Below are 27,740 nucleotides of genomic sequence, written 5' to 3' on the forward strand. Positions count from 1 at the left end.
AAATATAATTGATGAAATAATTATTTTAATTTATAATAACTTTAATTTAAAAGATTAAATTTTTTTTTTGACAAAATAAAAATCACTTATGAATATCAACCCTCAAAACTTCATTTTTTATCTATACTATCTATATTATATCTATTTTAATTATAAAAATGAGTTATGGTATATGTTTAATTTTTTATTATAATAAAAAATTAAATTTATTATAATTATTAAATAAATTCAAGTTAGGAAAATAATGATTTATGTGACTGTAGGATAAATATTAAATGCATTCTCATGTTTCGTGTTAATGATTAGACAATGATAAGTGTGTATATGAATGCTCCTAGACATGTGTTTGAACAGGTTCTATGACTATGGGTTGGACAAGCATCCATGAGTGTTATTAAACTTGACTAGGAGTTGAGTGTGAGGTAAAAATGGGTTAGATATTCATGTTTTTATAAGTTTTTTCAATTGTTTTTCTTTCATTCATTTAACAATAAAGATGTATGTGTTTTAGATGTTAAACTATTATATTTGAACCACTAGATGAGATCAATCATAAAAAAAAATCAATCATATTTTCTCTAATCTTAAATTAACAATTAATTTTCTTAAACAAAATAGTTTTAAAATATTAAGATAAATAAGAATGTTACATTAACCTTTTTTATTTTGTAAAAGAAGTTTAATTTGCGTGTAATATTATTAACTAGTTTACTTAACATTTAAAAAACTCCCAAATATTTCAAATTATGTAAAGGGGAAATCAGCTGTAGCTTTTGTACAATTTTAAGAATTTTATTACAATTACATTTTTTACCAACAGTTACTTGAAAAAAAAAAAACCAGTTCTCTTACTGAGATTAATATAATTTTTAAATTTAATTAAAAATAATTTTCTGGAATGCATACAAGGATGGACAAGTGAACCACACAAGCTAGGAAGAGAAGATCATAAAAGAAAAACAGATGTAAGATTGGGTATGAAAATTGATGAAGTTGAAAAAAAATAAAAAATAGAAAAGAGTAATATAATATTTGAATTGAATAGATGACACCAACATTCTCTAATTTTTCTTCTGAATTACCCTGAGATTCCATTTCTGTTAAAATTGTATAAAACAATCTCCTTATTATACAAAACATTTGTTATAAATAAAATAACCTAGAAAAGCTGGTGGTAAAGTAATAAGAAATAACGTGAAACTCAATAAAATAATCTAAAATATCTTTCAAATAGTAAAATTTGTAAAATAATGACAATTCAGTTTGTACAAACTAAAAAAGATCGAACCAATCTTGTGATTACGCAAAAGATTATTAATAAACTGGTAGTTCCATCTTTAAAATATTATTTTTCTTGAAAAATAGTTTCGAAAACAATAATAGACCATACATCTAACCTCTACGGTATTTATAAATCCTTGAAAGTAGTCTTTCCACATTAACAAAATACGTACGCATTGAAGTTTTCACGGATAAATAAATTTGTGTAAATAAATTTGTGTACTAGTAAACAAAATGAATGTATACCAAAATCATCCTTGTATAAGTTTCAACGCTGGCAAAATCACCAAAATAGCTAAGAACTCACTATAACAGAAATAAGATAGAAGCCAACTCTTACCAAAAGACGCAACAAAATCATAAGCTCTTAAAGACTATGGAATAATTTTCACTTGAAGCACTTAGCATCCAGAAGAGGCTCTCCCTCAAATGGTTCATAATCCTCAATCATCTGATTTACCCGCTCTTTCTGAGTTTCGTCAGAGATGTCAACCTTGGTCCACTCGTACAGCTCCATATCATAACACTCGTCAATCACAAATTGTGGAATCTCTTGCCCGCGGAAAAGCCACAACCCCTTCACCTTAAATGGTGCCTGTGATCCAATTACAAGCATCTTTCCAAAAGCATACTTGCGAGCCAGATCCATCCGCTGAAGAAAACCACCAACCTTGTTTAATGTCACAAAGGAAACAGTGTTCTCGTCGTTGTATTTGTAATCACAGAACCAGAGAGAATAACCCTCTGGATCATACATGTCCCAAAATCCTGCAAGTTCACAAGGAGGATTTAACTTAAGATATCTACCATCTCATATCAGCTCACTTTGACACTCTTCGGTAAATAATAGTAACAAATCATGATGAAGAAAGCAAGGAGCTTTCGAAAACACGTGACATACTACCTCCTAGCAACGACAAAAATTAAAACACAGAAAGCCATCATAATACCTTTGATTGCAACCTCGCGGAAGTTGGTCTTGGTGTTTGAGTAGAGTCTTTTCCACTCATCCAATATCATCTTGCTTGGAGGAAGAAGATCAAGGGGATTTTTGGGCTTGGGCTTGGGTGCCTCCTCTTCTGCCTCTTCTTTGGGCTTCTCTGGCTCTGGCTTAGCCACTTTCTTCGGCTCATCCTTAGGTTTGGGTTTCGACTCCTTAGGCTGGGCAGGCTTCTTCGCAGATTGAACAGGTGGAACAACGTCGGTTTGCTTAACCTGACCTAATATCTTGCGGAAATTGGGCTGGTTGACCAAGGTCCAAAAGTATCTCTCAACATGAGGGAACTCCGAAGTGAAGCTCTTAACTAAGATCTCGGTGAAACCCAAATACAGGTTGCATGTCGTTATGATGTCAGCAAGGGTGACGGAATCACCAACCAGGTACGTATTGGATGCAAGGTGAGTGTTCAAGGCCCCGAATGCTCTCTTCAACGCAGAATTTGCAGCCTCCTCGGCCTTGAAGTAGACACATTTCAGATGAATGGTTAAATTTCGAAAGACACAAAAAAAGAAAGATGATCGGCGGGGATGATCCAGAGAAGACAGAAATATAATATGGAAGTTAATAAAGGTCGTAAAAGATGGAGCTTACCGGTGGAAGGTATGGAGCGTATCCAAACCTTGGTAGGTACAATTTGAGAATATTAGAATCAATCTCCAAAGTTGAAAAATCAATCCACTGGTCGATGCGGGCCTGCAACGTGAAACGGAAGAGCGTATAAAATAGGAAAAGGAAAAGGAGTGTGGAAAAAGAGGAGAAATCGAATAGACTGGAAAGTTACATTATCAATGGGAGTAGACAGGTACAATGCGTTGTCACCATTGAGCCGAGCAACTGCAGGAAAGAAAAGAGGCCGATTAGAATTGAATTGGAAAATGATGCTGAAATTATACATGGAATTGCACGAAGACGTACCGTAACGAGCAATAGCATTGCTTTCGAAGACTGGACCATCGGGTGTTTCCAACACAGGAAACTGGTGGAAACAAGGAAAATTGATTGGTTAGGGGATCACATGAGAATGCATAGATACATCGATGCATACATACCTTTCCAAGAGGATTCATTTTGAGGAATTCAGGAGTTTTGTTGGAGACAGAAAACTCGAAATCAGGGGCAAATTCCAGTTGGACGCCACTGTACTCTGCTGCGATGAGAGTCTTGAAAACATTTTTGTTTCTTTTGATTGCATGCAGGATCTACACACGAAGCATTGCATTCAGGTTTAAGCTAAATTGCCGAAATAGTTGGCTAGTTATTTGGGAAAATGGAAAAGTAAAAAGCAGAAAGTAGAAAGGAAACTGACCAGAGCCATTTTTTAACTTAGAGCAAACAAGTAAATAGGCGCTTCCTGCTCCTGCTACTCCCACTGTGCGACGAAGAAGAGAGCACCGGAAGGAAGGAGAACGAGATAGATTAACTTGTAAGCGAGGTCAAACCCTAAAGGAACTGGACTCAATAGGACCCAACCAGATCCGACTCAAATTCAAGCCAAGCCAGCCCAAATATAAACACCGAATCAAATTAAATTCGAAGCCAATTTCTTTCTGCACCCCATACCTCTCATGTGCAGCCCTTGAAGGTGGTTAAAAATATCAAATTAATCATCACTTCCCTTTTCTAAGTGTTGTGTAAAAGGGATTTTTTTTATAAAAACAATGAATTACATAATTTAAAAATACAAAAAATAAGCTAAAAATTGTATACTTTGGAAAATATTTTTGAATTACACAATTCAAAAAATAGTTTTAGAAAGATGGTCCTAAATTACGTGATCTAAAATTTATTATCATGAAGAATGATTTTCAAATTATGTAATCCAATTTTTTTAAATACAAAAAATTACTTTAAAATTATATATGTGATCCAAAAAGAAATCTTGAAATTTGTAACCTTATTTCTTTTTTAGAATTCAACACAGATTACTGGATGGAATAATTGTTTAAGTAATTTTGTAAAAAGGGAAAACAAAAATTGACTGGTATGAAATGGTAAACGTAATTGAGTTTTACGACAGACATGGTCGTATTAAAATAAAGTATAAGGAAAGCTGGAATGGGTGAGGAGGGTTTTGTTTTTATCATCAATAGAAGAGAAAAGAAAAAGAAAAGAAAAGAAAAGAAAAGAAAATGGGTCGTGGAGCAGAGGAAGAGTACGATTATCTGTTCAAGGTTGTGCTGATCGGGGATTCGGGTGTTGGAAAATCGAATCTTCTGTCCCGATTCACTCGGAACGAGTTCTGTCTGGAGTCGAAGTCGACGATTGGCGTGGAATTCGCTACTCGGACTCTGGAGGTGTGGTTCCAGATCTGGTATTTTTGTGGTGTATTAATTAATTAAGAATGAAATGACATATATTATGTGACGACAGGTGGAGGGACGAAGCGTGAAAGCTCAGATATGGGACACGGCTGGACAGGAACGATACAGAGCCATTACCAGTGCCTACTACCGTGGTGCCCTCGGAGCTCTTCTTGTCTACGACGTCACAAAACCAACTACATTCGAAAACGTCAGCCGGTGGCTCAAGGAGCTCAGGGATCACGCCGATGTCAACATCGTCATCATGCTCATCGGTAACAAGACAGATCTGAAGCATCTCAGAGCTGTTGCCACCGAAGATGCCCAAGGTTATGCTGAGAAGGAGGGTCTCTCTTTCATCGAGACATCTGCTCTTGAAGCTACTAATGTCGAAAAGGCTTTCCAGACCATTCTCTCCGAGATCTACCGCATAATCAGTAAGAAATCACTCTCCTCCACTCCTCACCCTGCATCTTCCACTGTTAAAGAAGGCAAGACCATCACAGTTCGCGAATCCCAATCCACCACTACAACCACCCCTTGTTGTACTTCCTCCTGAGGAGTACCTTATCCCACTACACTTCTTCACAATATGGATCTTTCCTGCTCTTGTTTATCGATTCTTTCCTCGCTTTATCAAAACTTCTAAATATCTATAAAGTAACTACACTCCATCTTCATTTTTTCAACATTCACAGATGCCATTTTTATTTCCTATTTCTTTGTTTTGGTTCGCATACTCATACAAACGTTGTGTGCCGCCACTGTCAGTAAACCCCTAATGCAGCCTAATTCAGACATCAAAATGCAAGTCCATAACATATTTTTCTCTCTTCGTACGCCGTCATCAAAAGAGAGGATGAAACTCCCAGTGTTCTACATTTTTTTAAAATTCATGCAAACAACATATTTTTACTTTTTTTTTTCTTTTTCAGATAAATAAATTAATCAAGCATATTCTAGTTTCTATCTTCGTTTTCGTGTTACTTTAATTATGATGATACATCCCAAATCATCATGCCTTCATTTTCATGGCAATGAAGGCATGCTCCCCTCTTCCTGATTTGGAATTTTATTCATACAAGCAGCTCATCTTCCTTTCCAACTTGCAGCTTGTAAATGACTTTTGTCTATAATTACTTAAAATAAATAATGATTTTACCTCCTTCAAACCGCTTTGGTATACTAATTTTGATAATATAATATGAATCGAGGGAAGCGAAAAAGGTAAAACAGGATTCGAATGGCAGCTGGGAACACGATATTAGAATATAGTAATAATTTGGAGTTGTGTTTCGGTGAAGTTTCCTTCACATTTCCGCGAAAGGTGTCCTAATGAGTTGAGGACCAAATTGCAATTTGAAAGTTTTCAAAATCAATATAAATATTATACCAATAGCGTGATAAAATCATGTCAATTTGGAGAATTAACTAAGTGTAAAATGATTTGTTTTTATTAGAATTGAAACAGTGAATGTTACCATAATTGACCAAGTCTGAATTATGCTTATGTCAGCGTGAACTAACCAGCTCTAAACTTGTCTAATAATGCAAGTCACCACCAACTTTGACGTGAACCAGACTTTCCTAAAATGTTGAGAGCAAATTTCATAGGTATATAAAGACCCAATAATTATTCTAAACAACCGTACATATATACACAGTTCCTACCAAATCAACGCCGGACCACTATAGTAATACTGTAGAGTGTCTTCGTAAGACAGGAACGTATAAATTCAACATCAAATCTTCCTCCGTCGATCCGTTTGTAATTTCATGACGAGGGTTCCAGAAAGAAACCAAAAGGGAAAAAGAAAACATTCATTTACATTAAACATAATGCGAACGCATGGTTACGAAACTCTCAAGTTAACTTGTAAACTCAATTTACGTTTGATAGAATCGATTGATAGAGTATAAAATCGTGAGTTTAGAACTATTCTACAAGTTTGAAAAGTAGAAAAATTAAAAAAAAAACAAGATCGTTTGGAATATAGAGTTTCATGACCTGATTGTCACTATCTTTCGCGCTCCTTGTCTCTCTCCATGGTCATAATCATCTCGTCTCCTTAATAAAATGTATCAAAATTAAATGACCATAGTCCAGATATTTATTTTTTACAATATTTTTTTAATGAACAATATATCTATAAATTTTATTTATTTTAAAGTTATATAATTTTATAGACTTATTTGAATTAAGATATTATTTATATAATATTTTTTTCATCTGAAGTGAGTTTAATAATCTTGAGCCTCTTATTTTATCCCTTCACATCAAATTTTAAACTCCCCAATAAAATGCAGTTTTCTAAGAGAAATTTTACCTGTCATGCTTATAACATACTGCTGATTTACTCGGAATATAAAACATCATTGGTGATCTCTTTGAAAAGTAATATAAAAGCTTCTATAATATAGCATGCATACGCTAACGAAGATGCGGTAATGTGGAGAGTGTGTGGGACTCAAATCATTTAATTTTCTTATGAGATTTAGAATGATTCCACCTAGTCCCCGCCGTTAATTTATTTTTAGAACATTAAAATGTTGAAATATCAGCCAAAAAACTTTAAGCCGTTGGATTATGATTGTAGGACTCTCCAACAACTTTCCCGACGGCAGGCGCACTGGTTTTTAATGTTCCCTGCACTTACCACAAGCATATACCATTTACTTAGAATTTAATTGCCTTGTGGTTATGCAATATGTATGTGGAAAATGCGTGGCCAATTGCCTCCCTTTCCTTCTAAACAAGGGAAGTCATAAGGACAGAAGATTCAGAACAACATTATCCAGGGATTTAAATAGATGACAAGTCATATTTTAAGAGTTAATACTTAAACATCCATGTCATAACACAGTAAAGAAAGAGTCTCCCTATTTTCATATAACAGTTATAACAGAACGTAAAACCTAACCACAACAGTTGCTGTTCTGTGGGATTGGTTGCCCCTTAATTTGAACGGCTTCTGCCGACTTACCAACAGCTGTTTGGCTTCCCATCCTGCACATAAGTTCAAATCAAAGTTCAAAACATCTCAAAGGGACTTACTCGTCTACCGTTGGAACTCATACTATCACAGGCATCAACAAATAGAATTAATCCTCAAAGAATAAAAATTGACACATTATCTGTAAATTACAAAAAATTAGCTCAAGATGTAATCCTATTTATTTTTCGTTTTATCAAAAGCCATTATTCATCGACGTGTTTTATTGTTATTTTAAAGACAATTCATCATTCATACATAAATTAAAAAAAAAATACTGTTAATGTTTTAGATTTTAAACATGCTGAAAAACTCATCATGGAAACAAAAAATTCAAGACATTGATTATAGTTGTAGTTTAAAGATTCTAAATGAGAGAGAGGAGCTAGAGATATTAGTTACTTCTTCTTAATCTCTGCTGCCATAGTTAAGAAAGCCTGTTCCACATTGATAGAGTCTTTGGCACTTGTCTCAAGGAAAGGGATACCGAGCTCATCCGCAAAGGCCTGTGATTCATACTCTCAATACATGTTAGACAAAGTACGATCATCCAACTCTTTGTTTACCGTTTAACATGCAGGGAAAGTAACTGATATTTCATAATCTACCCTTCAGGCACAAGCTTCTTTAACAAAACAATTCTATATCAAATGGCATTGGACAACTAACAATAAATGCAGAAGTGACCAGTCCAAAGTTATTATTATACATGACATATTTAGCCAATGATAAAACTAGCAATACATGCATTCAAAAGATCTCACTCTTTGCTAAATTTTGATTTATTTAAGAGAAACTGAGTTCGAAGTAATTGGCAATTCTACCGAGATAGCGCATTTCCTCTGTAATTGAAGATAAAGCAAGGAATGTAAAGAGTAAAAATATAACGGTTGTCATGCCTATTTATTTGGTCATAGAATGAAAGTGAAAACATTCAAGTTCCCTTCCTCTCCAACACCTCAGATGAATATTAAACGACATGAAGTTTAGAATTGTTCCTATTGCTTTTGTTTTCCAACCCAAAAGACCAGTATCCAGAATGAAACTGTTAGTTTTCGAGGTAAATACCGCAAGATGCCCCCCTCCATTATTTTATACAACACCACAGTTTTGATAGCTTAGGGGATACATGTGTAGCAGTTTCAATAGCTCAGGGGATACAAGTGTTGAAAGTTCACATGTTATATTTAGAGTATATTTTCAAAATCAATACTTTACTTGATTAAGACACAGAAAACAGAAGATAAACTCCATACTCCTAGAAGAAGTAGGAATCAATGTAAGGATATACAGGGGAAATAACAACAGATGCCTAATGATTAATATCGAAATAACACCGAACTCCTAAAGAGGAAAGAACATAATTACCGGATGAATCAAGAAAGAAAAAAAGAAAAGGAAAAAGTGATAATTCAGTAATTTACCTTGGCAGTTTGTGAGTCTACAACTTTGTTATCAACTAGATCACATTTATTCCCCACAAGAAGCTTGCACACACTGTCATTTGCATATCTATCAATCTCATTTAACCACTGCTTGACATTGTTAAAGCTTTCCATCTCAGTGACATCATAGACAATCTGTTGCGATCCCAAAACTTATAAGAATTCCAGAAATTTGCTAAAGAAATTCAATTAGTATCAGGCCAAGTATATGGTTTTTAGCGTAGATGATGATAGCATAAAGTTGATTTACAATTATTCCATGCGCTCCTCTATAATAACTGCTAGTTATAGTCCTGAATCGCTCCTGTCCGGCTGTATCCCACTACAGGAAACAGTGAGTATCAATGGTTAGGGAAGGAGAAAAGATGATGCCTCGAATGGCTTCATTTTCTAGTGACAAGCAACATGGATAATGAGATTCACAGCTGAGGTCTACTTAAAATGTCACATACGCAAAAACAGAATAAAACAATCGAAGCTTGGTACGGGGGCAACTACAGAGCAGAGCGTGATTGAACAAGGTTACAACCAACGGTGATGATGAGCTGTAGCAGAAATGTTTATGCGGAATGATGAAGATAAGAAGGAAAAATGTGAGAGATGGTGCTATGTGTTGATTCTCAATACCCTACATTGGGTAACAGGCGTATACAGAAATTAGGGCAAAATTGTAACATTAGAGTGGATGCAACACAAGATAATCAAAATAGATATTAGATAGTAAGAAAACCTAAAAATAGAGTATAAGAAAAGAAAACTCACAATCTGGAGCTTGACGGTTTTTCCTTGTAGGTCGACGGTTCTGATTTTCTGGAGAGAGAAGAAAAAGTGTCGGGACATAAATAGAAAGAGAAAGAGTCAAAGAAGAAAAGAAGAGAAGTGATGATTACGAAATCAACTCCAATGGTACTTATGTAGCTGTCCACATAGGAGTCATCCTGCAAGGAAAGGAAGTGAAGAGATGAGAGAAAGCGAAAGAGAAGGGGAAATCCGGTAAAGTGATGAGAGACCGACAGCGAATCGGAGAAGCAAGCATGATTTTCCGACGGAGGAGTCGCCGATAAGCAGAAGCTTGAACAGGTAATCGCTGAAATCAAATCAAATCAAACCAAACGAAACCCCAGATTAGTAACACTTTCTTCCCCCAACCTCTTCCTCTCAAACAAAAACACTTACTATTCGTTACTCATTATCGCAATCCTCTCTGCTCTGTGCTATGTGGTCTCTGCTCTTTCAACACCAAAGCTCTTCTTCTCCTTCCCCGGTCCCCCCTTTTAATTAAATTCTCTTTTTTTAATATTTTTAAAATACCAAACTTCGCCGTTACTCTTTTTATTTTTCTTTTTTTACTAATAAAAAATCTTTTTTTTATGGGCAAATTGGCAATGACGACTTTAGGTAAAATTCAACGGACAAAATATCAACCATACAAAATCATTGTACAGGAAGTTACACACTTCAAAGGTATGGTATCGTAATTTTCTCTATGGTCGATGATGCAATATTTGTTCATCAATTGTAATGATTTTTTAGAATGTGGACTCATATACAACATACAAGTTCTTTAGGCTAGCAAATTACAATTATAATATTGTATAAAATTAAAAAAAAATGTTTTGTTGTTTTGAAATATTTTATTGAAGAAGCAGCAGTGGATAAATGGGATGAAGAAGGGATCAGGATGGAGGCGGCGGGGGAGGGCAGAAGGGCCCGTGCAAAAGGTGAGGGTTGTGCCTGAAGCTGGGAATGGTGAAGTGTCTCAACCTGCCCTCTTGTTTTTTCATGAAGCATTCACAGAGGAATGCCTTGGAGAAAGTGTCTTCGATCTCTCTGTTGACATCATGCACGAACACATGGGTCTCTCCACTCTCCCTGTTCCTGCTCATCATCCCAGCGGTGTAGATGGCACTCATCCTGCCAGGTGCATCCTGGTAGTAGCCGGTGGGTGCGTCCACCATGATCAGATCCCACTCTGTCTCGTACACCACACTCGGCAAACCCTTTAAAGCAAGCTGGCAAATGGAATATCTTGGATCTCCCACTGCTGTGCACTCCTCTCCTCTCCCAACCTCCATCAGATTCTCAGCCTCCTTCACCTTGCTGTCGTACCTCACGTGGTACGACTCCACCGTCGGAAACCGCCTCCTTATTTGCTCCATCCATGCCTCGTCTTCTTCCAGGAAGACCGTCCTCCCACCATGATTCAGTGCACTCCACATGAGGCTGTCGTGCCCCAACCCAAACACCAGAAAGTTGCACGGGGATTTCTTCTCCAAGACTCTTGCAGACACCGATATCTCTTTCAGCGTTTGTTGTGGGGTGATGGTTGAGGTGGAGTAGTGGATGAGTGCCTGGGAGAGAGAAACCGGTATCTTGTTGCAACTGGGGGAACAATTTGGGGTCTTTACTGAATGCGATGGTTGCGAGGCAGCATTTGGGGTCTCCTCTTGTATGTCTTTGAAGGTAGACAAGTTTGATTTTAGGACGAAGAGGAGAAAGAAGACAACCAAGAGCGGTAGAAGGAGCAGCTTGGAATTGAATGGTTGATGGGGTTTGGGCCTCATCTTGGCTTGATTTGTCTGTAGAGAGTGAGTGATGAAAAACAGTGAAGCGAGCAGGGATTGCAGGGATGAGGGATGCATGCGTTATATTTGGTTTGAAGTTAGCTGGCTAGGCCTGACGTTTGATGCTTTGACGCCAAGGGAACTCCCATGCACTGCCACTGGATGGATCCGTATTTGATATAGACAATACACCTCCCAGAATTGTGAATCAAGCAAACTGCAGTTGTTGCATCTTCAAATTTGGTAGAATTTCTTTCTATACCTATATTTCAGTCAACATCTTAATCTTCAATCTCTTTCTACTCACTCACCCACTCACTCGTGTCTTCTTTGTGAACATCAAATCAATCATAACAAACAAGTTTAGTCCATAACCCACCTTCTTATCTTTATTCCTTGAAGGGAAAAAACTTTTCTGAACGTATTTTAAGGTTTTGCTTGACCAAAATCCTCTAGAGCAACACAAACAATACAGCTTAGAAAGTACTTTGAAACATGATTTCCTCTTTTCTTCTATTTATAAATGAATTTGAGATCAAACCAAAGGAAGTGGACTTAAAGCTTACGTTAGAGTGGGAAGAAAATATAGCCAGCCATTATATATGTTTAGTTAATAATCATACAGTGTCCACTGTTCGTTAGAAATTCCAAATTTCTTCTATATTCCAAAGCTCCAAGTCTTGAGATTGCATGTTTTAATTAACTTGCCACTTGCATGTACACACCCACCTAAGTTTAGAATTGATTGCAAAGGTTAATCGATCTAGTAAATTATCCCAGAAGTGAAGGTATCACATGAATGTTAATAGTAAATCTTCTGTCTTGGTATTACTTCACTTGCATAACCACGTTAATGAGAATTCGATGTTTTGAAATGCAGGACTTTCTTCAGCCTTTCTAGTTTCCTATGCCAATGCCTTCTTCTAGCTTTGAACATACTTGTAACTTGAATAACCCATTAACCTATGCATTAAATCAATAGAATGTAATCGGGCAAAATCAGTTTCAAATGTACAATGCCACGGAAATGACTTCGAGATCAGGCAATGAAACAACTTGTGTTTTATACAATTATTTTACACTCTATCGGCATGGATTTTACTGGCTCTTATAAACTATCCACCTTCCTGAAACATTAAGTTTGTTGGTTAGAACACTGTACAAGGCCTTCCATGGTAATTATAAACATCTGAAAGTGAAGAAGTGAGAGCACTAGTCATCTATCGGCAACAAGAATTGAATAACTTTCATAACAACTATTTTATCTTGGCATTATGATAGCCACAACCCTGCGTTCCAGTGTTCTCATACCATGTTAACTGCATCAGAACCCTCTTGAAAGTCAGTCACTTTTTGATTTCTCAAACGAGCTTTCCGGACAGCATGTTTAGTTTGCCTTTCGTTTTCCTTCAGTTTTCCTTCAGTATTCCTTCAAGACTATATCCCCTGGAAGCCAGCAAACGGTCCAGAATGATGCATGCGGGCATTTTAGTTAGCAAGGCCCTGTAATCATAAATAAAAGCAAGTAATTATTTGATAGCTTTACATTCATTGAACATAAATACTAACAACCATCTCCTGAAAGTTTCATTCAGGTTCCAGTATTGTACTAATTACGAGTACAGATATATTTATATATTATTATCCCTGGGTTATTAACATTCGCCTCGTTGCAAGAAAATATTGATATCAAGACAAGTTAGCAAACCAGTCTTCATACTCAACAAACTATTCCTTTCCCATATTCTCTGAAAGGGACAAGGAATGCTCGCTTCAAAATAATTGAGCAATTTCACATATTTACCTTGGCACGGTACTTCCCTTGGGGAGAAAGTCCTTCTTCTGTTAAGATTTGAGTCCATCCAACAATTGGTTGGACTCACCATCTGCTTTATGGCTATATCTCGTGCCAAATTGATCTTCTGGCAACTGCGAATTCACACTAAAGTCACCACCACTCATTTCAAGAAGTGAATCACCTCGAGCTGCAATTGAATTAGAAAATCTTGACAATTTTGCGGCACTACCTTGCCAATACGAAGTATGTTTGCTCAACTCAGACTTTCTTGATATAAAGTCATGATCAGGGCATATGAGGACATTTTCCTCTTTCAAATTCATAGTGCGTGAGGATCCATAAACACTTGGATGCATTGACTGGCCAGAATGAGAAAATACATTGTGTGTTGTTGACGTTGCCTTTACAGGTTCGCGAGAGAAGCCATAACCGTCATCCTTTTCGTAATTGTACTTCTCAGAGACGTGCTTAACATTACACAGTCCTGGTTTCTGGAGTCAAAAATCACATGGAAAAAGGTGTGTCAGGCAAACCCAAATAACTCAAATGAAAAGAAGGTCCGTTAACACTTTGTTTATGATATAACGTACCCCTATAGTGGCCTGAAACTCAGCATTAGTACCAGGTACTGGCACAGCTGTAGACTCTCTAAAATTATTCCCTAGTGATTCATATTCATGTCCTTTATTTGGTGCTCTTCGCCTGCTTAATAATAGACAAATGGATGTCAGGAGAAACACATGGAATCAATAAGGACAATGAAGCAAATCAAACCAACGTCATGTCTCAAAAAGAAGAAGAAAAACAACCAAAATAACACTCAAATACTTCTGCACTAGTCAGAGGCTCTGGAAATGAATATCCTGAGAGAACACAAAGGAAAGGAAAAAAAGAGAAAAGAAGTGCAAAACGTTTCTATTATTGCTTGAGACATCCATAGAGAAAGCAAATAATCATTAAAGCACACACTAGAAAGGTGTGCGAAAAATGTCCTATTGCTACAGGTAATGCAAAAAAATCAGATATGACAAAATCACATTAGAATTGACTAAAAAAAAGTAGGCTTAGAAGGTGAAACCGCCGCTAATAGTCAAATTTTCGGATAACTAATTTAATCTAAATTATCCTCTAATATAAAATCCTCAAAGAAGGAATACCTTTTAGCTTCCTCTTCGCGAAGTTTCGCATCAAACTCCTTACTCGGTGGGTACTTTGGCAAAGATGATGGATCACAAGGAAGTGGCATTGTTGTGAAGAACTAAGCATGGAAAATGTCAGTCGCTATGTAAAAGAGGATGGGAAAGAAATCTTCTGAGGTCCCAGCTCAAAAAATTCTAGGATGTGTAACACGTGCATTCTGTTCAAAGACAGTTTGTAGTGTGAACTGCACTCGTAAAAAAACTAATATTTACCTCATGCCGAAGTGCTGAAGATGCAGTTCCCCGATCATCCGATTCAACAGCTAGAAGGACCTCCAAGAGGCTCAGTGTAGATGAAGGAAAATCCTTGAATGTCTGAGAAACAACACGTATGTAAGGATGCTGAGGTTTAAAAATTGTTGCATGCGGCAACTTTGACTTCTTCCAGTATTCTTCAGAAGGAGATCCACACAGTTTGAAGATTTTATGTAGTTGCTCCACCTAGAATGACATATTACCAGATCTTAGTTCCCAATTAAACCATGGAAAGTTGTAACAAAACAATTAAGTATTTCAAATGACACCGTCAAAAATCTTATATCCTAATTCGTAAATACCATTTCTCATCAATAAATTGATTGCAGGTATAACTCAAATGGCTATAAAACTAACATGTTGAAGTTAGATTACAAATGTGATGCTTATTTGATTTCTTCCTCTACTTTACATCACTTTATAAATGTACAACTTTCTATCCTCCGATGCAAATATGCACAGGTAACAGAAGAGAACCTATTAGTTTAAGACTTATATCATCAAGCTTTGATGATAAAGGTATCACATGCAAAGGCTTGAGTATGTCTGACAAAAAAATTGCACATAGCCAAGACAAAAGAGGAATACTACCTCTGTTCGTCCAGACAGTATAGGCTTCCCAACAAACAACTCTGCAAGAATACATCCAGCACTCCACAAATCCACAGTAGTTCCATAATCTGTAGCTCCAAGTAAAAGTTCAGGTGGCCTGTACCACAAGGTCACTACCCGACTTGTTAAAGGCAGCCCCTGAGATGACTGAAGCAAAGTTGCTAGCCCAAAATCAGCAATCCTCAGTCTGCCATTACTGTCAAGCAGAAGATTTGAACCTTTTATGTCACGATGCATGACACCACGACTGTGGCAATGCTCTAGACCACGAAGAAGCTGTTGCATGTAACACTTGATCTGTAATATGACATAAAATATTCACCCGTAAACAAGAAGCCGAGGTCCATTAATGAGAAAAGAAAATAAGAGAAGAAGTCTGACACGGAACTTTAAGTTGTGAATAGAGTTGAATGCAAAGAATACATGGGCTTTTAGTAAAAGATTATTGTTGGTTTCGGGTTTTGCTTCGGGGTCCTGCACACCGGCTACCAAGTGCTCAAAGGATGCTCGCAAAGGAATCAATAAATCAAAGATTTTATCGGAATCCATGGTGTGGTTGTGTTGGTAACTAAGATGTTACACTTAAATATTAATGTTTTCTACTTTTGATTTTATAACCAGTGCCTAACTGTTTAGCGTTCTTCTTTGCTTTAAACAGATTTCTTGTCTATTTAGGTTAATTAGGTCTAAGAAATGCAAAAGCAATTAGTCAGATCTTTGCAGCTCTAGAGCCACTAGGGATTTTTGCAAGACGGTGAGATACTCAAATCAAAAAACTTATAAATGTCGTTGTTATCCCGGTCAAACCCTTTACAATAAATAGCACTAGGACTCCCGTAGATATACAATGTTTTTGACTCGTCAAATTCAATAATAATAATAATAATAATAATAGTAGTAGTAGTAGTAAAAGTGATTTTTGTTTTAAACAGATATTTAATCCATTGCTTCAAAGCTTGTGTCATGCTTCTATTAATTATATAAATGATAGACACTTTCTAGATCTCACAAGGTTCACTCTGAAAATAATATGGTTCACTGTGCCAGTTTAAATACAGAAAAATGACATCAAGTGAATTTTAAATGCTTCCAAGAAAAATTTACAGTTGTAAATGAGAGAAAGGCTGTTATCTTTAAGACTCTGTTATGCATAATTAGAAGGTACCTGTGCTTCGGAAAACTTGATGTCAGGTCTTGCTGCAAGTCCTGCAAGATCGTGCTCCATATATTCAAAGATATGGTACAAGCTACCAGAGACCCGTGAGGCAATCATGCCCTCAAGCTTCATGACATTGGGATGATCAAGCCTCCGCAGCACAATAACCTCCCTTGACATAAAACGAACGCTTTCTGGATCCATATTAGTAAATCGAACCTTCTTCAGTGCAACAATTTTATTTGTTTCAAGATCACGAGCTTTATAAACACTGCTGTAAGTTCCTTGGCCAATCTGCAACATGACAGGTAAGTTTGTTTGGTAAGTGACATTAAATAAGGATGGAAAGAGAAAGCAATGAATAACAATAGGAATTGCCTTATCCAACTTCTCAAAGGAATCAGCCCTACGAGGTATCCAGCCACTAATGGCTTCACCAGCAACTGCAGAGAGCCAAGAGGGCCACCCAGCGAGAACCTGTACTCCTCTTTCCCCTCTGGTTATACTATACAACCTAGACATCTTAGGTTGTTGTAGTTGTGTTTGTGTCGTTGATCGCACCCCATTACCATTGGCTTTCTTGTCCCCTTTCTGTTGAATTTGATCCGAGAAAATTGGGGTAGATGCTTTTTCTTGAGTTGCATTTGAACTTGAATAGGAATATTGATTTACATTGGATATGAGGGAAGTGGTGTCCCCGAAAGTGTTGGTGTTGGGGGATGGAGTGGCCTTCAAACCTTCGGTATGGTTTTGAGAAACGTATTGGTGTGATGATGATGATTTTGCTTTGGAGCATATGCAACCCATAACACCCGCCGCCAATTTCCAACAATGCCAATGAGAATGTTCTTTTTCTTTCTGTTGTATTCTACCGTATTAGATTGAAGAAGAGACCCAACGTGGCCCTGCCCAGATTCCCCAACCAAATGAAATGAAAGGAAAAAAAACAGAAATTGCGAAGCGAAATGCGGATGAAAAAGGGATAGGAGATGCTGTGGAAAGAGAGAAAACGGGATCTGCAGAGGCGCTGAGAAACTTGTAATGTGGGTTACAATTGAACGGAAACAGAAACAGAGGGCAATGCAATTGCGTGGTTCAAGCAACAACGACATGCAGATGCTGTGTCATTGACCGGAAAACACAAAAACATAGCATACATGAAATTGAAAGGAGATGAGCGGTTAGAGCAACATTGGACGCCTAGGATCTCCAATCCAACATCTCTAACAATGTCTCTCAATTACGCCAAATCCCTTTCCCTCCCATGCACACTCCCATACCCACGCCTGTCACCTTTCAATTATATTTCATTTTTCACTCACCCACCCCTAAATATATAAATAAATTTAAATAGCTATTTTTACTTCCTTTTTCTATTACTATTACTATTCAAATTCAAATATATAACGAGAAAACGTTGACAAATATATATTTTTTAATATTTTTAAAGTAAAAATAGAAAGCTTGTCCTATTAATATTAAATTAAATTAAATATATTTTTGAGAACAAACAATAAAGGATGTTGGAGTGTGAAAAGGATGTGAAAAAGGAGGAAGACACGTCGGTTAGGAAGAAAGTCGAAGCAAGTGGTTTTATCCACGAAGCGGAAGGTTCGGAGGACACAGCTGGAGACAGGCTGTCACCAACAAAGTCCCACTCACCAATTCCCCTCTCTTCTCTAACTCCCTCGCCTTCTCCTGTTCCTCTCTCTCTCTCCCAAATTCACCTTCGCATCCGTTGCAATTAGGGTTAGCTGATCCCCTTCTTCGCCTCTCCGCTTCCTCGCTCCTCTTCACCGGATCAACCGTCCCTTCCGCTGTAAGCTCTCTCTCTTCTCTTCCTCTACTCTCTGCAATCTCTCCTTTCTTTTTCTGCTTCCGTTTTTCCTTTCTTCTTTTCCTCTCCCAATCGATTTCAATTTCAATTTCGATTTCATCTTCCCCCTTCCTCTCTTTCCTTCTTCAAATACCCAACAAACCTAACTTTACTTCACATTTTCCTCCGTCTTTCCCTGCCTCAACCCTTAGCTTTTCTAGTTAATGTGCCTTAACAATCCTAAATACCTGCTCTCCCCACACCAACTCTCTTATTTTTCTTCACTACACTCACTCTTCATTTATTATTGCTATCGCTTTCAATCAAAACACCCTCTCATGCTCCTCAACGCCATATCTTTCGTCTGCTATCACACCTCTTTTTGCTTCTAATTGCAATCAACACTTTCTACTGCTTTCAACTTAATGTTTCTGTTGCCGAAGACAACTCCCGGTTACAGTCTCCACACTACTCCCCCTCTGTTCCAAATTTCTTTTTTTTTGTCTGTTTGCTCTGCTGAAAACCAGTCGCTGGCCTATGATCTTATGTGATTATTAAATTAGTTAATGTACTAATATTTTTTCTGTGATTATTTATATATCTTTTGAATTGCATTTGTTGGTGCCGCTTCCTGGGTTTATTGATACTGCGAAAAATAGTTAATGAATGTGGCCACAATTGAGGTCACACCGTTGACATTGCCTGCCAAACCCACTCTACGACTTTTATTTATAAACCTTGTTATCAATTTAGGAATGTAGTGTGTAATCTCACGTAGATGTTATTGTTAGCCTGTATAAATTATTTTTCCTTGGCCTATTTTTTGCACCCCGGCAATTTGATGATATATGCTAAACTCCCTGAAGATTGAAATGATTTTCCCCATGTGTTTGGTTCGAATATCTGACGTTCTGAAATGTGATCATTTTAACCAAAGTTGTCTTGGTTTTGCATTCGAGTGTTCAACTTTCTTTGTTTCTTCTTCTAACTAATTTATTATCAACTTTAGGTGCTTGAATTGGATAATCAGCCTTAAAGCTATATGTTCAGGGGTTGATGTATTACCCATAATCTTGTATCTACAGTGAGCGTATGGAGGGGGTGCTGCGTGATTGATCTGGGATGTTGTGGAGCTATCTATCTTGAGTGATTATGCATATCTGGATCGAGTTCAATCATCTTATTCTTTTATTAGGAACTCATTGATATATACTTTAGTTCTGGAAAGAAGGCACAACCACCAGAGGATTTCCTGTATCCATGCTGTCAGAGAGCATGCGTGGAATCTGTACATCGGGTAATGCCCCTGTCGAGAATAGCTACCGAGGCATTCGGTCTGGTGACGATTTGTTTAGTAGCCATCTTAATTCTTCTTGGGTTGATGTGCATTGCTTACTCATTTTACTTCCGCTCTCGTATTCATAGTCAAGGTCTGCTTCAGCTCACTTATTTTAGTGGTCCTTGGATCATCAGAATCACAATAATCCTATTTTCAATCTGGTGGGGTATTGGTGAAATTATTCGACTTACTTTGTTAAGGAGTACCTTTCACTTAAAATGGCCGGACACTGTCTGCAAGTGTTACATTGTATCAAATTTGGGATTTGCAGAACCGTGCCTATTCCTCACACTTGTATTTCTCCTTCGGGCACCTTTACAGGATTTGGAGACTGGAATTATGAGCAAAAAATGGAATGTGAAAACATCGGGATATGTTCTTCTTTACTGCCTCCCAATGTTTGTTCTTCAGCTTTTTGTTATTTTGGTTGGACCTCGGTTAGACAAGAATAGTGGTTCTGGAAAAAAGTTGCCTCATTATTTTTCAAGTGCAGCGGCTGCCTCTTCAATGACCGGGGAGAATGATACTGCCTTCTGTACTTACCCTTTATTCAGCACTATTCTCCTTGGCCTTTATGCCATTGTCCTGACTTCCTACCTTTTTTGGCTTGGTAGTCGGATTTTGAAACTAGTTATTAACAAGGGTCTGCAGAAGAGGGTTTACATATTGCTATTCTCAGTTTCATGTTTCCTTCCATTAAGGGTTCTTTTTCTTGGTTTATCTGTTTTATCCGGACCTGAGCATTTTATGTTTGAAGCCTTTGTTTTCTTGGCTTTTCTTGCACTGGTATGTTGCGCTGGCTTGTGCATGTACACACTTGTTTACCGTCCAGTGGCAGATAGCTTAGCTTTGGGAAATCTGCAAGACATGGAAGCTAGGAGGCGAAATGATGATCATAATGATACTGTGTCTTTCATTGCTGGCCAGAGTCATCTGGAAGGAAATGTTGAAGAAAATGTTCGGTCTAGTCCTGGTAGATACTCTGATGCATCAACAAAACGAGGATCGATTTCATTTCGGACATTAGAAAAGGGTGTTACATCAACAGGAACATTTGTTGAACTTAGCCTCTTCTCTCCCAGCCGCAGTGCAACCCCTCCAGGATCACCTCCTCTCCTAGGTTGGCCAATGCGATCCCCAACGCAACATATTGGACCATAGAGGCAGGCTGAAAACTGAATATTGGATCGATATCAATTTTGTGGAAAAGGGAAAACTGATTGTAAAGGATTTAGCATCAATAAGGCGTCTTTTTTGTTTCTTTTTTTTTTAATTTGTTATGTTTGCTAATTCTAGTTATAATGTTTTTGCCCTGGAATTTATTGTGAGTACTCTTTTTACGCTTCTGTACCATCTCGACAACGTTTTACTTGTTTCTAATTTTGTACTTGAAATGTTGGAATACTTTTGGGTGAAGTCATTGGGTTAAGATGTTTGATCTGATTGGTCACTACCTTTCAACGATAGTATTGGATTTGGACTGTGTTTGATCTTTGGATCAAGTATCTCTGTATTACGAGGTTATTTGGGGTCAGATTACTTTGTTTTGCCTGTTGCATGGCAGCCAAGTCCACTGAAAGCTTCTAAGAAATGTAATAATGTCTCTCTTTGCTTGAAAAATAGTCTTACCAAGGTGAATGCTTAATTGGTTAGATTTAATTTTTTATTAACTTCCATTCTAAAACTTTAATAACTGTAATTAATAGTTTATATAACTTAGAGAGGGGACTACACCACAAGTTAGAGGTTTGGTTTCAGTGGAGGGACTGAAATACGTGATTGGCAGGAGACAAACCAGACAAACACACTAGTCAACATTGCACTCGAATCCACCTTAGCCTCCAACATTAGCAGGAGACAAATCAAACTACAGTGTGGTGTTGGATCTAGCGTGTACATATTTGATTATTTATGTATGTGAATTGTTTTGCCTGATGTATAGAACTAATTGTGCTTTAGAAATTAGGCGAAGGAAGTATTTTTGGAAATTAAGAAGCTTTGTGCAACCTAAGGTTATGAGATGAACTATTGTTTTGAATGTTGTATAATACTAATTGGACAAGAATAATTACGAATAAGAGCAATGAAGCTTAAAATCTTAATGCAATATAAGAGAAGAATATGATTCTAAGAAGACGAGCGTAACGGGGAACTTTGAAAGCAGCCTAAGGCTTGACTTGATTATATTATATTGAATATAATGGACAAATCTAAGTGTGAGAAGAAAAATAGAGTGTAATGAAGAATGGTTTAACTAGGGTCATGGCCGAGTCTGACAACTACGAGAAAGTTTCAAAAGTCGACGAGAGATTTGACGATTAAATAGCCTATGCTCCTTACACTCACGCGCCGAATCTCATTCTCCTCACCCTCAGATGTGCCATCTTTCCATTCCCTTCCCTAGTTCCTAGTAATGATCCTTTACAGAACACCTTTTTTTTCTTAGTTACATAAAAATTTCCCTATTTAAAGGATTCGGTTACTAGGTTTAATTTTAGTCATTAAATTATTAAACTTTTTTTTGTTTTAGTTTTCTTTTCAAACTTTATTTTACCTAGGTCCTTCTCTTTTTGAAACTAATGGATTTAGTCCTCCAGATCAAGTTGTTAGTATTTTTTTTTATGACAAGTCTCCAACTTGTTTAAGACATCTGTACAGTTAAAATTAACATGTGAAAAATAAATTAGTTGAAACAGTAATGTAATTGCTAAAATTAGAGTTTTTGAATTGGATTTAGGAAATTTTATAAAGATTGTAAAAGGCCACTTTAAATGATTTTATACATACACTAATGGAGCATAGTGTTCTAAATGGTAAAACAGTTAAATTTGTGAAGAACAATCAGAAGAGGATAATAACTGTCTGTAAAAGAAAGTGTGATTTTTTAATAATGGTAAACAAGGTTGAAGACAGTCATACGTTTAGGATTAAGACACTTGTTGGCCGTCATAAAAATTAAAAGGTATTTGGTAACAAATATGTAAGTGTAGACTGAATTACACAAATATTAATTGACAAATTTATACAATGTTGGCATAATACCTTAGAGGATTGGCAAAACAAAGGAACTTGCAATGGACTGTATGGTGGAAGATGGACAACGTCAATATGCTTGTCTATATGACTATGTTTCTTAATTTCTTAGAGTTAAGGTTGGAACATTTAAGATTAAGGTGATCAATCCCAATCAACTTTGACACCAAGAGTGTTTTTACATGTGTTTAGAGGTTTGTAAGGAGGAATTATTGACTGGTTGCATGTCCTTCATTTGGGTTGAGAGTTGTCATCTAAAGACATTCTGTGGTGATAAATTATTAGTTGTAATGGTAGAAATTCTACTAACCAATACTTTCAACTAGCTTTTTGTTGTTGAAAACGAAGCAAAGAAATGTTGAGGTGATTTATGACATTATTATTGACCGGTATTGGAGACATTCAAAATCTTAGTTGGATATTTATTTCATATAAAAGTAGTTACAATGTAATTAGTTTGTAATAAAAAATAGAAACCATCAATAAAACCAATGCATTCTTTTACTCACCGTTCAATTTCTACGTCTCCAAAATAAAACCTATGCCTTTAATAACAAAAATCATTCTCAACATTCACAAACTTTTGATGCTAATTGTGAAGACGACTCACTGCACAATCCCAAACCAATGATCCTCCATATAGAACCAAATCATCTGCTATTAGATTTCCTCACCTACAACATTGATTTGCAAATTAAATTACTAATTAATTACATAATTCAACTTGAATCAATAAAAAAACCCTACATGTCCAAACCCTTATGTCTAATCCCACCTTCCATTTCCAAAAAACTAAAAAATAAACTTACATATCTTTCTCAATACAAACTCTAGAAATTACAGTTTTTCCTTTCCACTAATGTAAGTAGAATATAAAATGATTTGTTGGGTATAAGAGTGCAACCTGCCTTAAAATTGGTATCACTCCTCAGAGTTTTATTTCTTTCAGCATATAAGTGGTTACGTTTGATTAAGTTGAAGATCACCGAGCCTCGGTTTATATTTTTGCTTCCTTGTGGGTTATATTAATGTCCGCCGGTTGATACGTATTGCACCTCAAAATATCGAACCATTAAAGATAACAGGAAAATTTTGAAAACAATGAATGTTTATTTAGTCATAACAGATTGAATTACACGTCGCTATATCATGAACTTTTGTAACCCAAGACCCACGAGTTTCACCAACATCATTAATAGCATTCAACCTAAAATTACACTCAGTTGCTAAATACATGAAAAGGGAGACAAAATCCGGCCTCAGCAGGAGGAACGTCGTCTTTATCAGAAAAATATAGGAAGACAATATAAAAATATGGGGTCATAAAAATAAACTGTTTTAATAATAAGCAAGTTCAGTCATCAACTTCAGCTTTAATCTCTCTCATCAAATCCTCCTTGTAATCCTCAAATGTTCCGGGGAAAGTTTTGACAGTCCCATCCTCGACAACCCAAATTTGACTCCTTTCTTCATCATCACACACACGTGATATCAATCTTGAATCATGACTGACAAGAACAACTCCACCAGTGAATTCATCCAGTGCATCTGCCAATGCATCAATACTTTGCATGTCCAGATGATTGGTTGGTTCATCTAACAATAAAATGTGTGGTTTTGACATGGAAATAGAAGTGAAGACAACTCGAGCTTTCTGCCCTCCTGATAGTTTGGCAATAGGAGTAAGATGGTTATGACTTGGTAACCCAAACTTACCAAGTTTTGCACGAACAGCCTCCTGCTTGCTAAGTCCCTCCTGATCGGGATGGAGACGCAGAAGATACTGCACAGCTGTTTCATCCATTGTTAGAAGGTCCACAAAGTGTTGGGAGTATCTTCCTATCCTCAACTTCTGACTTCTTCGTACTTCACCCTCAGAAGCAACCAAATCACCAGCTAGAAGATTCAACAACGTGGATTTTCCAGCTCCATTAGGCCCAACAATGGCAACACGAGTCCCCATATCAATGCCAACATCAACATTTGATAGCCTAAAATCCTCTCGGTTTGGGTAGCTAAAGCTGACCTCAATGAGCTGTAAAAGTGGGGGTGTAAGCTCAGTGGGTTCAGGAAAGTGGAATTCCACACTGTAATCCCTCCACTTCTGTGGAACCTCCGATGGGGCATCATCCTCATCAACCTTGCCCTTGCCTTTGCTTTTAGATGCTTCCTTAGCTGCTGCAAACTTAGCTCGATCCTTAACCTTTTCTTGCTGGGCTCGGTTTCCACTCCTTTTAGCTGCTTTCAACTGCTTGTCATAAATCTCATACTTCTTATTCATCTCTTTACGACGCTGTTCATATCCACTCTCAAAATCATCAAAATTGCCACGATAGAAATGAAGTTTCAAATCATGGAGATGAATAATCTCAGTACATACTGTATTGAGAAAATCTCTATCATGTGAGACAACTACCAAAGTTTTCTTCCAACGGCACAAATACTCTTCCAACCAGAGAACAGCCCTCAGGTCGAGATGATTCGTGGGTTCATCAAGTAATAATAGCGTTGGTTGTACAAAAAGTGCTCGAGCTAAAGAAATTCTCATTCTCCAGCCACCACTGAAGGATTTTGTAGGGCGGCCTTGCATATTCTTTGTAAAACCTAAACCGGCTAATATCTTTGATGCCTGAGCTTCAGCAGCATCAGATCCCATCAACTGCAATTTTTCATATAGCTCTGCTAGCTTTTCTCCTGTATCATCTTCTACATCATCATCTTTGTCAACACTTTCTTCAGCAGAAGCTGCATTCTGAAGAGAGGTAACCTCTTGCCGAATTTTAACTAGTTCTTCATTAGCTGAAACAACGGCTTCAAGAGCTGTCTTGTCATCACCAACTACCTCCTGCTCAACCAGAAGGACATCAATATTCTTAGGTACTGGTATCTTCCTCCAGGCAAGAAGTTTCAGCAGTGTGGACTTGCCCTTTCCATTGGGTCCAACCAAACCATACCTCTTTCCATGAGATATCTTCACTGATGCATTCTTCAAAAGTTCTTTACCACGAGCAGAAACAGAGAAATTTTCTATTGTTATATCTTTCACATTAGCGTCAGCATCATCGTCTCCTTCAAGCACCGAAGCTCGGCTTCCAATGACCACAGTGAATGCATCATGATCATCCTTAAGAGCCTCCCTCTTTGCCTGCTCAGCAGCATGTGCTGCTAAAAGATCCTTCTTTTCACGCTTTTTCAACTCTTTATCAGCAATAGGCACATCAAGTGGCTTTAAATCAGGCCTTTGTTGCTGACTTCCACGTTTGGATGCATTATTTTTCTCCTCCTCCTGTTCTAGGAGATCATCATCTTCATCATCAGAAGGCGGAAGATCAATACCATCGGTGTATGCAGAAGCTTTTGGAGCAGATTTTGGCTTCGGCTTACTGGAGGTAGAAGAGACCTTTTTGGGTTTGTCAGGCTTTTCATCCATACTGGCCAGCATAGCAGAGACAGAAAATTTTTCCTTCTTGGGAGCATCTTTAGTTGTCTTGGTCTTCGCAGATGGGCCAGCATCCTCTGGCTTTTTCCTTCCCATTGTAGAAGACTGAAACAAGCAGAAAACATCTTAATTTAAGTCAACTAACCATACATCGTTACTGCTATGCCCTTTCCCAAATAAAAACTGTTAACTGAGCTAGTCAATAGTAAATGCGAACATATATGTTAAAATGACCTTAATATAGGCTCTGCACATAAAATTTAAAATGTCATATTTCAATCTATTTCTGTAACGAGTACTTTCTTGAATACAGATTACAAGATATTCCATCGATAGTTCTAAATCTATTTCTCTAACGAGCAACATGAGTTAATTAGACACGTCGTGTTTCATCTTTTTAAATACAATTCGTTCTATTAGACGCAATAATTGTCTATATCTACACATCTATTTTGGGCAACCAGATGTCAAAGTATAAAGGAACCAGGAAGTGATAAAATCATTACATGGGGTGTGATCTGAAGAGTAGAAATGAGGAGAAGGAAGCTAAATTGAAGGCATGCAAAATTAAAATTACAGAATTGATGTAAAAATAAAGGTTTCATGAATAAATAAAGAAATCCAATATATTATATACAAAGGTGCAGGAAAGCACTAAAGAAGTAGCAAGAAAACAAGAAACAAGGATGGCGAATAGAAATGCAATCAAATAATTAGTGGGATCACCGATGTGACCACCAATCTATCTATCTATCTAAATATCTTGATTTCTTGAACCAATGAAAATTAAATAAAGGAAAAAGGATGGGTCAGACGAAAACGGGGAGGGCGGTGCAGCAGATTGCAGCAGATCACGGAAGAATAGAACGGTAAATGATGGAAGTGGTAAAATGGGCAAAACAATTGTAATCGAAAAAAATGGAAGGAATAGATGAAACTGAGAAGGGAGAAGGACAAGACAGAATACGGAAAGCATCGGAAAACCTTCGAACCTGATTCAGAGGCGGCGGCGGAGGCGGAGGCGGCGGCGATCAAGTTGGGCACAGTCGAGTGGAGTTAGGGTTTCAGTCCAACCTACGGTTTTCTTTCACCCTTCTTATCTTCTTTTACAACTATATACCCTTTGTTAAACCACCCCTTCTTTTAAACACCGCCTTCGAAAACAGTTCATTGTATTAATCAAATCATATTTACAATTTACAAAAACGTAAATGGATCTTTGTCTGTGCCTTTTACTGTTGTAAGAAATAGAAAATCAAAATAATCCAACCATTTAATAATTTTTAGGAACAATTTTAAGAAACCTTTTACCAATAAAACTTTTTTAAACAATTTATCAAAAATTATAATTTAAACATTTTTCTCATTCCATTTTCTATCTTTTATATTTCAAATTTGACCCTTCTAATATCAATGGACAATTCTAGTATATGACAAAATATAGTATAAGATATGGGCTAAGTTAGTATTTTCTTCTAAACCTTTCTGTGGATAAGATAAAAATATAGTT

General features: G+C 37.0%; 7 protein-coding genes across 13 annotated transcripts; 2 read left to right on the top strand and 5 right to left on the bottom strand.

Moving 5' to 3' along the window:
* Positions 1-1,481: 1,481 nt before the first annotated feature.
* LOC108341756 (elongation factor 1-gamma) lies at positions 1,482-3,753 on the bottom strand. The gene is made up of 7 exons (XM_017579403.2): positions 3,588-3,753; positions 3,331-3,480; positions 3,197-3,257; positions 3,063-3,115; positions 2,873-2,974; positions 2,232-2,736; positions 1,482-2,049 (listed from the first exon to the last, which is right to left on the bottom strand). Exons 1-7 carry the CDS (start codon positions 3,594-3,596, stop codon positions 1,670-1,672), a joined length of 1,260 nt encoding a protein of 419 aa, XP_017434892.1. The 5' UTR covers positions 3,597-3,753; the 3' UTR covers positions 1,482-1,669.
* A 588-nt stretch (positions 3,754-4,341) lies between these two features.
* LOC108343547 (ras-related protein RABA2a) lies at positions 4,342-5,270 on the top strand. Its single transcript, XM_017581898.2, has 2 exons — positions 4,342-4,575; positions 4,652-5,270. The coding sequence occupies exons 1-2, from the start codon at positions 4,411-4,413 to the stop codon at positions 5,138-5,140; spliced, it is 654 nt and encodes a 217-aa protein (XP_017437387.1). The 5' UTR covers positions 4,342-4,410; the 3' UTR covers positions 5,141-5,270.
* A 2,090-nt stretch (positions 5,271-7,360) lies between these two features.
* LOC108342896 (ras-related protein RABD1-like) lies at positions 7,361-10,333 on the bottom strand. Of its 2 annotated transcripts, XM_017580793.2 has the most exons (8): positions 10,196-10,332; positions 10,034-10,106; positions 9,910-9,957; positions 9,782-9,829; positions 9,270-9,341; positions 8,999-9,154; positions 7,977-8,080; positions 7,361-7,588 (listed from the first exon to the last, which is right to left on the bottom strand). In XM_017580793.2, exons 1-8 carry the CDS (start codon positions 10,207-10,209, stop codon positions 7,498-7,500), a joined length of 606 nt encoding a protein of 201 aa, XP_017436282.1. In that variant the 5' UTR covers positions 10,210-10,332; the 3' UTR covers positions 7,361-7,497. The 2 variants fall into 2 exon arrangements, with proteins under 2 accessions (XP_017436282.1, XP_017436284.1); XM_017580795.2 differs by lacking the exon at positions 9,270-9,341 and having other exon boundaries at positions 10,196-10,333.
* A 347-nt stretch (positions 10,334-10,680) lies between these two features.
* LOC108342895 (glucuronoxylan 4-O-methyltransferase 1) lies at positions 10,681-11,661 on the bottom strand. The gene has a single exon (XM_017580792.2). The coding sequence runs from the start codon at positions 11,659-11,661 to the stop codon at positions 10,696-10,698; it is 966 nt and encodes a 321-aa protein (XP_017436281.1). The 3' UTR covers positions 10,681-10,695.
* Positions 11,662-11,687: 26 nt separating this feature from the next.
* Positions 11,688-21,174, top strand: LOC108343267 (uncharacterized). 3 transcript variants are annotated; one of them, XM_052878976.1, is made up of 2 exons: positions 11,688-11,826; positions 19,429-21,174. In XM_052878976.1, exon 2 carries the CDS (start codon positions 19,720-19,722, stop codon positions 20,917-20,919), a length of 1,200 nt encoding a protein of 399 aa, XP_052734936.1. In that variant the 5' UTR covers positions 11,688-11,826; positions 19,429-19,719; the 3' UTR covers positions 20,920-21,174. The 3 variants fall into 3 exon arrangements, with proteins under 3 accessions (XP_052734936.1, XP_017436929.1, XP_017436931.1); XM_017581440.2 differs by lacking the exon at positions 11,688-11,826 and adding an exon at positions 18,145-18,422; XM_017581442.2 differs by lacking the exon at positions 11,688-11,826 and adding an exon at positions 18,227-18,422 and having other exon boundaries at positions 19,505-21,174.
* On the bottom strand, positions 12,582-17,923 carry LOC108342894 (probable serine/threonine-protein kinase At1g09600). 3 transcript variants are annotated; one of them, XR_008249864.1, is made up of 8 exons: positions 16,613-16,900; positions 15,427-15,744; positions 14,794-15,021; positions 14,539-14,639; positions 13,972-14,086; positions 13,611-13,872; positions 13,388-13,512; positions 12,582-13,086 (listed from the first exon to the last, which is right to left on the bottom strand). XR_008249864.1 is itself a non-coding variant. In XM_017580789.2 (8 exons), exons 1-7 carry the CDS (start codon positions 17,408-17,410, stop codon positions 13,429-13,431), a joined length of 1,920 nt encoding a protein of 639 aa, XP_017436278.1. In that variant the 5' UTR covers positions 17,411-17,923; the 3' UTR covers positions 12,582-13,086; positions 13,388-13,428. The 3 variants fall into 3 exon arrangements, 2 of the variants coding, with proteins under 2 accessions (XP_017436278.1, XP_017436279.2); XM_017580789.2 differs by adding an exon at positions 16,982-17,923 and having other exon boundaries at positions 13,388-13,872; positions 16,613-16,897; XM_017580790.2 differs by having other exon boundaries at positions 13,388-13,872; positions 13,972-14,083.
* Positions 21,175-23,881: 2,707 nt separating the features above from the next.
* LOC108343174 (ABC transporter F family member 4) lies at positions 23,882-27,382 on the bottom strand. 2 transcript variants are annotated; one of them, XM_017581279.2, is made up of 2 exons: positions 27,223-27,382; positions 23,882-26,335 (listed from the first exon to the last, which is right to left on the bottom strand). In XM_017581279.2, exon 2 carries the CDS (start codon positions 26,324-26,326, stop codon positions 24,146-24,148), a length of 2,181 nt encoding a protein of 726 aa, XP_017436768.1. In that variant the 5' UTR covers positions 26,327-26,335; positions 27,223-27,382; the 3' UTR covers positions 23,882-24,145. The 2 variants fall into 2 exon arrangements, with proteins under 2 accessions (XP_017436768.1, XP_052734937.1); XM_052878977.1 differs by having other exon boundaries at positions 27,215-27,342.
* Between the last annotated feature and the right edge of the window lie 358 nt (positions 27,383-27,740).

Source organism: Vigna angularis, chromosome 6, assembly GCF_016808095.1.
Source record: "Vigna angularis cultivar LongXiaoDou No.4 chromosome 6, ASM1680809v1, whole genome shotgun sequence".
Classification (NCBI taxonomy): Eukaryota; Viridiplantae; Streptophyta; class Magnoliopsida; order Fabales; family Fabaceae; genus Vigna; species Vigna angularis.

Excerpts from the sequence above, each read along its gene's own strand:
- LOC108341756 (XM_017579403.2), bottom strand. Across the intron at positions 3,258-3,330 it reads AAATGAATCCTCTTGGAAAG|TTTCCTGTGTTGGAAACACC; the intron begins GTATGTATGCAT and ends TGTTTCCACCAG. Across the intron at positions 2,737-2,872 it reads ACGCTCCATACCTTCCACCG|GCCGAGGAGGCTGCAAATTC; the intron begins GTAAGCTCCATC and ends GTCTACTTCAAG.
- LOC108343547 (XM_017581898.2), top strand. The coding sequence starts at position 4,411 with ATGGGTCGTGGAGCAGAGGAAGAGTACGATTATCTGTTCAAGGTTGTG. Across the intron at positions 4,576-4,651 it reads TCGCTACTCGGACTCTGGAG|GTGGAGGGACGAAGCGTGAA; the intron begins GTGTGGTTCCAG and ends ATGTGACGACAG.
- LOC108342896 (XM_017580793.2), bottom strand. Across the intron at positions 9,342-9,781 it reads AAACCGTCAAGCTCCAGATT|TGGGATACAGCCGGACAGGA; the intron begins GTGAGTTTTCTT and ends TGTTTCCTGTAG. Across the intron at positions 8,081-8,998 it reads TAGACTCACAAACTGCCAAG|GCCTTTGCGGATGAGCTCGG; the intron begins GTAAATTACTGA and ends TATGAATCACAG.
- LOC108342895 (XM_017580792.2), bottom strand. The coding sequence starts at position 11,661 with ATGCATCCCTCATCCCTGCAATCCCTGCTCGCTTCACTGTTTTTCATC.
- LOC108342894 (XM_017580789.2), bottom strand. The coding sequence starts at position 17,410 with ATGGGTTGCATATGCTCCAAAGCAAAATCATCATCATCACACCAATAC. Across the intron at positions 16,898-16,981 it reads CCTTTGAGAAGTTGGATAAG|ATTGGCCAAGGAACTTACAG; the intron begins GCAATTCCTATT and ends GTCATGTTGCAG. Across the intron at positions 13,873-13,971 it reads AGTTTCAGGCCACTATAGGG|AAACCAGGACTGTGTAATGT; the intron begins GTACGTTATATC and ends TTTTGACTCCAG.
- LOC108343267 (XM_052878976.1), top strand. The coding sequence starts at position 19,720 with ATGCCCCTGTCGAGAATAGCTACCGAGGCATTCGGTCTGGTGACGATT.
- LOC108343174 (XM_017581279.2), bottom strand. The coding sequence starts at position 26,326 with ATGGGAAGGAAAAAGCCAGAGGATGCTGGCCCATCTGCGAAGACCAAG.